Source organism: Diceros bicornis, chromosome X, assembly GCF_020826845.1.
Source record: "Diceros bicornis minor isolate mBicDic1 chromosome X, mDicBic1.mat.cur, whole genome shotgun sequence".
Lineage (NCBI taxonomy): Eukaryota > Metazoa > Chordata > Mammalia > Perissodactyla > Rhinocerotidae > Diceros > Diceros bicornis.
In genome coordinates this window covers 80,017,690-80,031,001 of record NC_080781.1, presented here as the reverse complement: position 1 = coordinate 80,031,001, position 13,312 = coordinate 80,017,690, and the positions used below count along the sequence as shown (strand labels likewise).

Genomic DNA, 13,312 nt, shown 5'->3' with positions numbered 1-13,312 from the left:
TATCTAGGTCTCTTAGCTACTATTCTACAATTTTCAGAAAGTAAATTCCACAAGCTTTGACAAACATTTTGATTATTGTATTTGACCTAACTCCTTGTTTCCTACAATTTTTTCTTCCAGTTCTATCTGGTCCTCAGCATTGATAAAGTAAGGAGCTACATGCATGGCAGAATTTGAGTTTTTCTGAGGATCTTAATGAATCAAATTGTTGGAGGAAATAGAAACACATAATGAGCTGTCATTATATTAACACAATTATTTAAAACAGTAACCAGCTTACTGTGTAGAATACAAGCATCATGAAGTAAGTATACGAGAAGGTGAAGTTTCATGCCAAATACAAGGTTGGCCTGTTTGTGGAAATGGTGAAGAGTTAATCATACTTCATTTTTTTTTTCTTTTTTGGTGAGGAAGATTCGCCCTGAGCTAACATCTGTTGCCAATCTTCCTCTTTTTTTTTTTTTCCCGCTTGAGGAAGGTTAGCCCTGAGCTAACAGCTGTGCTAATCTTCCTCTGTTTTGTATGTGGGATGCCTTCCCGGCATGGGTGATGAGTGGAGTAGGTCCGTGCCCGGTATCCAAACCCGGGCCGCCGAAGCAGAGCATGTGGAACTTGAACCCCTTGGCCACGGGGCTGACCAGAATCATACTTTTTTTTTTTTTTGTGAGGAAGATCAGACTTGAGCTAACATCTGCCAATCCTCCTCTTTTTGCTGAGGAAGACTGGCCCTGGGCTAACATCCGTGCCCAACTTCCTCCACTTTATATGGGACGCTGCCACAGCATGGCTTGACAAGCGGTGCGTCAGTGCACGCCCGGGATCCGTCCCAGTGAACCCCCGGCCGCCGCAGTGGAGCATGCGCACTTAACCACTTGCGCCACCGGGCCGGTCCTCCATGCTTCATTTTTTATTAATCCATCATTTAATTAAAACACCATTAGAGAGTTTGGAACAAATCTGGAGCTATCACTAGGAAAACTGTCAGAAGTATCGAGTTTGCCTTTAGCATCCCCAAGATGTCTGTTCAGTGCCCCTTCTTGTACCCTCTTTAGAATTTCTTTTGTTAGATACCCAACACTTTTGAGAGGGTTTACTTCCAGTCTCTTACTGTGCACTAAATTCCTTGAGTGACTGATTAGGAGTTAGGAGTGTTGCAGTTCGTACAATCTCTATAAGGAGGGGACTGAAAGATTTTTCTCCTGGGCACCAGCCAATAAGAAGGGGCAGACAGGGGCCGGCCCCATGGCTTAGCACTTAAGTGTGCCCACTCCGCTACTGGCGGCCCGGGTTCGGATCCTGGGCGCGCACCAACACACCGCTTCTCCGGCCATGCTGAGGTGGCGTCCCACATGCAGCACCTAGAAGGATGTGCAACTACGACATACAGCTATCTACTGGGGCTTTGGGGGAAAAAAAGGAGGAGGATTGGCAATAGATGTTAGCTCAGAGCCGGTCTTCCTCAGCAAAAAGAAGAGGAGGATTAGCACGAATGTTAGCTCAGGGCTGATCTTCCTCACCAAAAAAAAAAAAAGAAAAAGAAGAAGGGGCACACATTTGTGGTCGAGGACATTGCTTTTTGGTTCTCAAGTCATAAGACATACATAGAAAGTTGGTCAGAGAGTAAAGCTCTTGAATTATTGAATCTGATTCGCTTTTTTGTGAAAGGAATGAGTCCATGAAGACAAGACAATGTTTTATCTCCTTTCATATAAGTACTGAAGGATCCTGCTAATGATCAACTAGATCAACTAGTAATTATAGCATAGGTAAAGCACGTACTACAAATTCACTAAAAGAATCTGGTTAGGCCCTAGAGAGGAAGAGAATGGAATTAATTACAAACATCTATTTTAAAATCTTTTATTAACACCTGAAATATACTAATTTGAATACTTTTAATGAGAATACCTCTTTCCATTCATCTTTCTGTGCATCATATGACTCAACAATGTTCAAATAACCATGTCCATCATATCCTCCAACCACATACAGTTTGTCTCCAAGAGGGCATACAGCAACAGCATCTCGAGGAACACTCAGAGGCGCCACAGTTGACCACGAATCAGCTTTTGGATCATACCTTAAGAGGTTTAGGAAGACAATTGAGAGGGGAAGTCCAATAGTGTTAAAATTAAAAATAATAGGCATTAATAAAATGTATACTTATCTAATATAATGAATTAGAAACACCTTATAAATATCAAGTGTAGTTTGACTAATAAATGTTAAGGATAAGTACATGACGAAATTCTCTTCAGCCACCAGAGGTCGCTCAAAACATATTGAAAATGTATTTCCTTTGCAAAATACCATGCATTTCTTTGATCAGTACTCAGATTCTCTATGAGAAAATGTCACAGATCAGCATCTTAACATATGTGAAAAATGCCCCCTCTCCCATTTAGTATGCTAGTTGGAGGGTTTTTTTTTCTTTCATTCTTTGTTTATCAAAATTATGCATGATATAGGGGCTGGCCCCGTGGCTTAGCGGTTAAGCGTGCGCACTCTGCTGCTGGCATCCCGGGTTCGGATCCCGGGCCCGCACAGACGCGCTGCTTCTCCGGCCACGCTGAGGCCGCGCCCCACATACAGCAACTAGAAGGATGTGCAGCTATGACATACAACTATCTACTGGGGGCTTTGGGGGGAAAAAAAAATTATGCATGATATGCCTAATCCTGGTTATAAGAGACCTTACATTTTAAGTAAATCTGAATATAATTGGTTTTTTGTTTTACAGAATGTAGTACTCTGGTTTTAATACTATTTGTAGATAGATGACCATAGTCTTATCCTATCTTTTTCCCCTATGAGACTTCTTATTTATCTTCACAGGAGCCTAGGATTTTTTCCGTTTTTCTGGTGAACTCCTTATCTCCAAATTTGTTCTGTAAGCAAAATGAAAAACAATTCAGTAAGTAATATTAATTAAAATCTTTCCCTGGAATTCTTTCCTAAAATTTGAAGCTTACTTTTTTTAACAACATACATAATACTAAAATCTAAAAGGGATGAACAATAAAAGAAAACTCACGTAGTTATTCATGGAAATGCCCTCTGGTTTTATATTGGCCTATTTGTAAAACTCGATAAAAAAGATTTATTTTCCAAAAGAGATTTTCATTTATTGCCTTTTACTAATTTCCTTGTATTTCTATTACCCCTCAATCTGTTTTTATCTCTTTAATCATATTCTAAATTATTTGATCCCAGCTTTCTTTTGAACTTGGCCTCAGATCCACTAATATTTTTTTTTTTTTTTTTAAGATTTTATTTATTTATTTTTCCCCCAAAGCCCCGGTAGATAGTTGTATGTCGTAGTTGCACATCCATTCTAGTTGCTGTATGTGGGACACGGCCTCAGCATGGCCGGAGAAGCGGTGTGTTGGTGCTCGTCCGGGATCCGAACCCGGGCGCCGGCGCACTTAACCGTTACGCCACGGGGCCGGCCCCCACTAATATTTTTAATAAATTCTGAAATCAGCAATAATTAAGATAACCTCAATATGCGGTACATATTGTTGAGTGCCATGTAGCATATCACCTTGAATTCTGATGTTATAATAAAACCCAGAATGAGAAAAATCATAGTTGTATGCTTTACTTAAGCTGAATCTTCAACACAATTGCTACTGTTAATTGATGCTGCACTCAACTAACAAAGTATACCCATATATAAATGGTAAACCAGTGCTCACAGAAGGATTTCCTTACAGATTTGCATGAGAAATCCTTAAAGATTTGCAGAAAACCCAAGTCTTTTCTGCATTTGCGTGATAATGCTCAAAAATCTGGCTAATGTTAATATAATCTGGGTACTGACTGATTTCAAGAGGGGTTTGGGGAATGTTGAATCTTTCTAATAAAAAAAAGGCAATATGGCTACTATCTGTAAAGACAAACAAAAGCAGTTATTAAAGAAAAAGTTAGCCACTACATCACTTTCAAATTAAAACTGCGTCACAGCTTTCCTTTTTTGTTTATCTTTTGCTTTTCTGTCTCTCCTTACTTTGGATACGAGTGTATATTTTCTAGTGGAAATAAAATGGAGCCTGAAGTAAAGGGAATGAGTCATGGTCTTATTCCTCCACTTAGAGTAATAAGGGATAATTTGCTTGACTTCGTCGCCTCAATTTTCTCATCAACATTATAGAAATAGTAATCTCTGACCCAAGCAACGTACATTTATGTGATGGTTTTAGAAACCTTTAATTTAAATTATGTTTAAATAAGTGGATGAGACTCATAAGGTACTGGGTAGGCCAACAATGTTTAATAGAAGATAGTGTCAGGAACATTGTCTAAAGCATGGAAATGAAGACTATCTGGTTCTGTAGGATGTGCACTTTTGATTGAATTTCTACTGACAAAGCTATTTTACAACTAGGGAAGTTACATTGTAGAAAACTGAGTTTTCTTGTGATTCTTATGCATAATAATACAAATGAATTTTGCCTGACAGAGATAGAATTTCCACCATGTAGAAATGGTGACCCCCAAAGATTACATTTTATTCCCTATAGGATATTATCTCTTTTTGCATCTATTAACAGTTTTTTCCAGCATTCCTAATTGTCTATATATCTTTTCTTCAAAGACTCTTTTTAACCAGTTTTAACATCTTATGGGTTACCTCATTAATTCATGAAACACATAAAATCTTTGACACATGTTAATGTTATATTTCTATGAAAGTCATAATTTTTTGAAAATTATACTTTAGCACTAGCCATTTTCTCAAGGAAAATGCCAATAAGGGGATAATAACAGTAATAACAATAACACTGATTACAAAAATAATACAAACAAAACCAATACACTAACAACTGACTTCTATTGAGTACTTAATATGTGCCGGGCAATGTGCTACATGCATTAACATTTATTGTATTGTATCCTATGAGGTTGATACTATAACTACTCCCATTTTTCATATGAGGAAACTGATGTTTAGAGATGTAAAGTAACTGGGTCAAGGTCACATAACTTGTAAATAGTAGACCTGGGATTTGAACTCAGATCTGTCTTACTCCAAATGCAGTGCTTTTAACTAGTATATTGTAAATTTTTTGGTATATGTGAAGTGCTCTTTTTTCCCATTTAAAAAATTTTTAAGTGCATGTGAATTTAAAAGAATCAGTATATTTGGAAATTTAATTATGTCAGTAAAGTTAAACACATTTAATTATTAGGCTATACTTATAAATATTTAATTTTAAAGTCTGCATTATGAACTTTTCTATATCAAAAAATATGAACTGAGCTTATATTTTTCTAGTTGTATGTGTAAATACCTATTTAAATTGGTATAGACACTTCAAGCCACTGTAAGGCTAATTTTACTGTGAACACTCTACAGTGCTAAAATGCAGCCCGATTCCTCTCTCTTTCAGGTCTCAACATAGAATTTCACAATTTCAGGAGTTAATGGAGTAAAGACAGGAAAATGCCAGCATAACAATGGGAGAGAACATGGTGATTTAATTAAAATATTTTATGTATTCTAGATATTTTACTTATGAAATGTATACTTTTTGAACCAAACCTAGTTTTGTAGTGTTATATATTTAGATACAAGGAACCAAGCAAATGCAACACAAGTTATACCACTAAGAATGAACAAAAAGCCTCCAAAACTGCAATAGAAAAAAAGCATAGATCTAGTATATATAAAGAAAATCTGTTACTAATTTGGATTTATTATAAGAAATTGTTATTATAAGGGCTTAGAGTATTATCTTTCTTACTGTCTATATATTTACATGATTTAACTTTTAATTCACAAGAAATTTTTGTGAAGTCAGGTTTGATTTTCATAGTAACAAATCTTCATGACTTGTATTTATTAGATATAATTTTGCACAGTATTGTGTTATTTTGTATAAAATTCTTTTAGAAAACCTTTAGTGTTTCTGTAAAGAACAACATGAATTCTCCATATCAATATCACTCTTTGACCTCTCCCTCCCATGAATTTATCACTTCAAATAGTTTTAAGTATTAATGGAAACTTAATATAGTAGAATTATTTTTATGTGGACTTTTTTGGACTTTTGACCAAATCAAGTTTTCTGAAATATAATAATTTCCTGATATTGCCTGTTTAGCTTATAGGAAGTGATTTACTCTTGTACATTATCAACAGTCTTATAAAGAGGAGGCTAGGAGGCCGGCCCCATCACTTAGCGGTTAAGTGCTCGTGCTCCGCTACTGGCGGCCCAGATTCAGACCCCGGGTGTGCACCAATGCACCACTTGTCCAGCCATGCTGAGGCAGCATCCCACATACAGCAACTAGAAGGATGTGCAACTATGACATACAACTATCTACTGGGGCTTTGGGGAGAAAAAGGGGAAAAAAAAGAGGAGGATGGGCAATAGATGTTAGCTCAGGGCCCATCTTCCTCAGCAAAAAGAGGAGGACTGACATGGATGTTAGGTCAGGGCTGATCTTCCCCCCCCCCCAAAAAAAAAAAGACGAGGCTATAGTTATTCTCAGATATAGAAAAATAAATGTTTTTAGACATAAGAACAGAATTCAATGTCTAGATACCATTACTTAAAATGAAAACTATACTTATTTTTTTTGAATACAAGTATAGGTTTTTTGAGTGTATGTATATATTCTCTGACAGGTGGGGTTGTACCTAATCTTTTGTGAATTCTGTGTTTGTAGTTTTTTGTGGTCTAGGGAACGCATCAGTAAATTATCTAGGCAATTTAAAATTTCAATAGAATCTATCCTTTTCACAACTTCTTATAGTGAATGTTTATCAAATATTGAGCCTATTGTATTCTTCTGGTATTTCTAAAAGGGAAACATAATTCCCGTTAGTTACAGGAGTACACACACACACATGCACACACACCTGTAATATAGTGAACTTTTGGTTTTATACCAAAATGGAAAGTCAAATATGATTGGTTTCCAAACTTTTACAAACTCCACTTATATGAAAAATACCCTTTTGCCATTTGTTTGCCATTGAACTAGAGAGGGCTTCAACTTTCACTTCTGTAAGGTGTAGGGATGTACTAGATTTTCAAGGTTCTTTCCATTAGTAATTCTATATCATTTCATTATTGTGCTTCTGGATATAAATAAAGGGAAGAGTGAGTTCAGCTTTATCTGTTAAATATGTAGGCAACTCAAGCTGATTTTCATGTGTTTTTTATGTTGTTTTCAGTGTTGCATCACTGGGGAGTGTTGGTCAGCCAGATGGTAGACTAGGAATCTCTAGTAGCTTATTCTCTCACAGAAACAGTAAATGAAATAGAGACTGGCTAAAATAACTTTGTAGCAGTTCTGGAAATCAGTCAAAGATCCACAGCAACCAAATAAATGCTCACTCAAGAAAAAGCTACATTCAAATCAGTAGGAAATTTTGTGACATTTTTACTTGCCTTGACCTATCCCTCCCCCAGCAAGTCATTGTATGGATTAGAGAAAGCAGTGGCCCAACCCTAGTTCCTTTCCTTGAACCAAAGAGAAAAGAGCAGACCTATTATGCAACAATCTAATTTGTCTGGTTGCTGTCTAAGGGATTATTCTCTGTGTTACCTAAATCAGAGCTCAGACAGTCAAAAGTGACACAACTCAGATCTCAGGCTAGGAAAAGCCATGGGGAAAAGTGCGAATGGTTCATGAAAGCTGTGGGGGGATTACAGATGCATACACAACTGGGGCAAGAGATTACTGATTGAAGACTACAATAGAAGCAGCAGAGCTGAGATTTTTAAGGAAATTAAGACATTTAAAAGCAGCCATGTATATAGTGAATCAAATCTCACACACACACACACACACACACACACACTGGCCCAGGAAACGCACGAGCTCAGAAAAAGCCTGAGAAGACCTCAAGTCTTTATGCTGGGCTGATTCCAGGCACAAAACATGACCTGCTATTTAGTGATGGTTTTCCCATTCATGGAGCCAATCTGCAAAGCCTGGGAGAGGTATCTATTATTTCAAATGCCCGATTTTCAACAAAAGATCGTAAAACATACAGGAAAATGAGTTTCATTGAAAAGAACAAAATTAATCCCCAGAAACCATCCCTGTAGAAACATAGGCATCTGACATACAAGATAAAGACATTAAGATAACTGTCTTATATATGCTCAGAGACCTAAAAGGAAAACAAAGAACTAAAGGAGATCAGGAAAATGATAAATGAACACAATGACAATGTCAACAAGGAAAAATAAATTATAGAGAACCAAACAAATTCTGGATCTGAAGAAGAAAATGACTGAACTGAAACATTCAGTAGAGGTGTTTGGTAGGAGACTCAGGCAGGCAGAAGAAAGAATAAGTGTACTTGAAATTATCATTTGAAATTATTAAGTCTGAGGAGCAAAAAGAATGAAGAACAAGTGAACAGAGTCTAAGGAACTTATGAGACAACATTAAGTAGGTAAATATATGCATTTTGGGAGTCCCAGAAGAATAAGAGAGAGACAGAGGAAGAAAGAATATCTGAAGAAGTAATAGCTGAAAACATCCCAAATTTGAAGAACACATTAATCCACAAATACAAGAATCTCAGTGAACTTAAAGTAGGACGAACCTAAAGAGACCAACACTGAGACAGTATAATGAAACTGTTGAACATCAAAGACAAAGAGTCATTCTTGAAAGCAGCAAGAGAAAAGCAATTCCTGACATACAAGGGATCCTCAGTAAGATTATGAGCAAATTTCTCAGAAAACAGAAGGCAGTGGGATGATATATTTAAAGTGCTGAGAGAAAAATCCTATCAACTGAGATTTCTATATCTGGCAAAACTGTCCTTCATAGAGAAGGGAAAAATTAAGACATTCCCAGATAAACAATGGGTAAAGGAGCTCATTACTAGTAGACCTGCCCTGCAAGAAATTCTAAAGTCAGTCCTTCAAGTTGTAATGAAAGGATACTAGATAGTAAGTCAAAGTCATATGAATATATAAACTTCTCTGGCAAAGCTAAATACACAGACAAATATAAAAACTGGTTATTATTTTAATTTTGGCTGTTTCTCCACTTTTTATTCTACAGGTCATAAAATACGAAAGCATGAAAATAATTATAAAACTATGTTAATGGGTACATAATGTATAAAGACATAATTTGTGATATCAATAACATAAAGTAGGGGAGAAGGCAGAGCTCTGAAGAATAGAGTATTTTTATGCAGTTGAAGTTAAGTTGGTATCATTTTAAAACAGATTGGCAAAAGGATGTTATATGTAATCCCCATGGTAACCACAAAGAAAGTAATTATAGAATACCCCAAAAATAAGAATTGAGAAGAGAATCAAAACTGTCACTATGAAAACCCAGCTAGACACATGAAGGGAAGAAGAGAGGAAATGAGGGAAAAAAATAGCTGTAAGACATATGAAAATAAGTAAGAAAATGGCAATATTAAGTCCTCAGTAATTACTTTAAATGGAAATGTATTAAACTACCCAATTTAAAGGCATACCTTTGGAGAATGGATTAAATTAAAAAAACAAACAAAACAGGACTCAACTATATGCTATCTGCAAGAGACTCGTTTTAGATCTATGGAAACATAGGTCCAAAGTGAAAGGATGAAAGAAGATATTCCATGCAAATAGTAACCAAAGCAAACAGTAACCAGAAGAGAGCAGGGGTAATGATGCTAATATAATACAAAATAAACTTCAAGACAAAAACTGTTACAAGAGAAAAAGAAGCACACTATATAATTCAAAAAGTGTCAATTCACAAAGAATATATAACAATCATAAACATAAAAGTATCAAACACCAGCGCTCCTAAATACATGAAACCAACATTGACAGAATTCGAGGGAGAAATAGCTCTATAGTAATACTAGGAGAATTTAATTCCCCACTTTCTAAAATGGATAGAGTAACCAGATAGAAGATCAATAAGTACATGGAAAACTTGAACAACATTATAGACCAAGTGGACCTAACAAATACATATAAAAAATTCTAGCCAACAAAATGGCACACATTTTTTTTCTCAAGTGAACATGGAACATTATCCTGTGTAGATAATATGTTAGGCCAAAAAACAAGTCTTAATACATTTAAAAAGATTGAAAACATGCAAGGTCTTTTCACAATGGAATGAAACAATAAATAAACAGCAGAAGGAAAACTGGACTATCCACAAATGTATGGAAATGAGTGAACACACACTTAAACAACCAATGGGTCAAAGAATGTATCATAAGGGAAATTAGAAAATATCTTGAGACAAATGAAAATGAGAACATGACATACTATATCTTATGGTATGCAGAGAAAACAGTGCTATGAGGAGAATCTATAGCTGGAAATGCTTACATTAAAAAGGAAGAAAAATTACAAATCAACAATCTAACTTCTTAAGAACCTAGAAAGATAGAGGTATAATGATGTACACCTGAAATTCGTACGGTGTTGTAAACTGATGTTACTGCAATAAACAAAAAATTAAAAAAATTAAAAAATTAAAAATAAAAAAGCTACTGAACAACAACAAAAAATAATAAAAATAATAAAAATACGAAAATAAAAAAATAAGAAGAACCTAGAAAAAGAACAGCAACTAAATCCAAAGCTAGCATACGGAAAGAAATAGTAGAGATTAGAGCATAGATATATAATAGAATAGAAAATGAAAAGAGAAAATAACATTGAGTTGGTTCTGCAAAATGATCAACAAAATTGATAAACCTTTAGCTAGGTTGAGTACAAGAAAAAGAAAACTCAGATAACTAAAATCAGAAGTGGAAGAAGTGGCATTAATGCTGCTTTTACAGAACAAAAGAGGATTATAAAAGTACTATGAACAATTGTACACCAACAATTTGGATAACCTTTATGAAATGGACAATTTCCTAGAAACACACAACCTACCAATATTGAGGCATGATGAAATGGGAAATGTGAAGACATCTATAACTGTAAGGAGATCAAAAGTCTCCCAACAAAGAAAAGCCTAGGGCCAGATGGCTTTGCTGGTGAATTCTACCTAACATTTAGAGAAGAAGAATTAACACCAATCCTTCTCAAATTCTTCCAAAAATCTGATGAGGAGTAACACTTCTGAACTCATTCTGTAAGGCCAGCATTACACTGATCCCAAAGCCAGACACAGACACTATAAGAAAAAACTACAGACCAATATCCCTAAGGAATACTGATGCATACATTTTCTACATAATACTAGCAAACTGAATTCACCGTCATTATTAAAATGATTATACACCATAATAAAATGGGATTTATTCCTGGAATGCAAGGATGCATTACGTTACAAAAACTAATCAATGTAATACACCACATTGACAGAATGACTGTCAAAAAACCACATGATCATCTCAACTGATGCAGAAAAAATTGTGTGACAAAATTTATCATACTTTCCTGATGAAAACACTAACCAAACTAGAAATAGAAGAAAACTACCTCAACATAACAAAGGCCATATATGGAAAACCCAGAGCTAATGTCATACTCTGTGGTGTGGTGAAAGAAGGCTTTTCCTCTAAGATCAGGAACAAGATAAGGATGACAGTTTTCACCACTTCTATTTAACATATTACTGAAACTCCTAGTCAGAGCAATTAGGTGAGAAAGAAATAAAATGCATCCTCATTGGAAAGGAAAAAATTAAAGACACCAATAAGTGGAAAGATACCTCGTGTTCCTGGATTATACTTAATATTGTTAAGATGTTATTACCACTCCAAATGATCTACAGATTCAATGCAATTTCTATCAAAACCCCAATAACATTTTTTGCAAAAATAAAGAATGTCCATTATAAATTCGTACGGAATCTCAGGGACACAGAATAGCCAAAATAATCTTGAAAAAGATGAACAAAGTTTGAAGTCTTACATTTACTGATTGCAAAACTTACTACAAAGCTACAGTAATAAAAATAGTGTGGTACAGGCATAAAGACAGATATATATACATAGACACCAATGAAATAGAATACAGAGCACGGAAATAAACCCTCAAATACATGGTTAAATAATGTTCAACAGTGGGGCCAAGATCATTCAATGGAGAAAGGACAGTCTTTTCAACAAATGCTGATGGGAAAACTGTATATCCACATACGAAACAATGAAGTTGGATCTTTACCTCACTTCCATACAAAAACTAATTCAAATGCATCAAATGCCTGAATATAAGAGCTAAAACTATAAAACTGTTATAAGAACATAGGGGAAATGTTTCATGACATTGGATTTGGCAATGATTTTTTTTGGATATGACCCTAAAAGTACAGACCACAAAAGAAAAAATGGATAAACTGGACTCTATTAAAAACATCTGCACATCAAAGGGCACTATTAACAGAATGAAAAGGCAAACCACAGAATGGGTGAAACAATTTGCAAATCATATCTGACAAGGGATTAATATACAGAGTACATAAAGAACTCCTACAACTCAACAACAAAAAGACAACGCAATTAAAAAATGGGCAAAGGACTTGAAGACATTTCTCTAAAGAAGATATACAAATGGCCAATAGCACCTGTTAAGATGCTCAACATCACCAATCATTAGGGAAACTCAAATCACTACCACAAAGAGTTACCACTTCAAATTCACTGAAAACAAAACAAAACAGAAAATGGGGCCGACTTGGTGGTGCTAGCAGTTAGGTGTGTGCGCTCGGTTTCGGCATCCCAGGATTCACTGGTTCAGATCCCAGGCCTGCACCAATGCACTGCTTGTCAAGCCATGCAGTGGCAGCATCCCATATAAAGTAGTGGAGGATGGGCATGGATGTTGGCTCAGGGCCAATCTTCCTCAGCAAAAAAGACGAGAATTGTGTTCGGAAGTTAGCTCAGGGCTGATCTTCCTCACAATAAAAAAAAAAAAAAGAACTTTAAAAAAATAAATAAGTGTTGCTGAGGATGTGCATTAATTGGAACACTTTTGCTTTGTTGGTGGGAATATAAAATGGTGTAGCTACTATGGAAAACAGTATGGAGCTTCCTCAAAAATTTAAAAATAGAATTACCATATGATGAAGCAATTCCACTTCTGTGTATATATCCAAAAGGATTGAAAGCAGAATTTCGAACAGATATTTGCACACATATATTCACAGGAGCATTATTCACAGCCAAAAGTTGGAAGCAACCCAATTGTCCATTGATGAATGAATGGATAAACAAAATGTGGTATATACATATAATGTAATATTGTTCAGCTTTAAAAAGGAAAGGAAATTCTCACAAGTGGCATAACATGGATGAACCTTGAAGAATTATGCTAAGTAAAACAAGCCAGTTGCAAAAGGGAAACTTATGATTCCACTT

At 35.5% G+C, this 13,312-nt stretch overlaps 1 protein-coding gene and 1 long non-coding RNA gene across 7 annotated transcripts in view; one reads left to right on the top strand and one right to left on the bottom strand.

Moving 5' to 3' along the window:
* Nucleotides 1-7,711, top strand: part of LOC131401204 (uncharacterized) — a 135,172-nt gene extending 127,461 nt beyond the window's left edge. For 4 of the 5 annotated variants that reach the window (XR_009217590.1, XR_009217588.1, XR_009217591.1 and 1 more), the window contains 4 exons: nucleotides 121-304; nucleotides 2,836-2,914; nucleotides 5,394-5,475; nucleotides 6,108-6,449. This is a non-coding gene — a long non-coding RNA (uncharacterized LOC131401204). Of the gene's footprint in view, nucleotides 1-120; nucleotides 305-2,835; nucleotides 2,915-5,393; nucleotides 5,476-6,107; nucleotides 6,450-7,186 lie in introns of those variants that run through there. The other variant, XR_009217589.1, reaches the window with a different exon arrangement.
* KLHL4 (kelch like family member 4) overlaps nucleotides 1-13,312 on the bottom strand; it is a 124,086-nt gene that overhangs the window by 2,991 nt on the left and 107,783 nt on the right. For both annotated transcript variants that reach the window (XM_058536295.1, XM_058536294.1), the window contains exon 10: nucleotides 1,909-2,080. In XM_058536295.1, coding sequence (XP_058392278.1) covers nucleotides 1,909-2,080 — 172 coding nt within the window. The remainder of the gene's footprint in view (nucleotides 1-1,908; nucleotides 2,081-13,312) is intronic.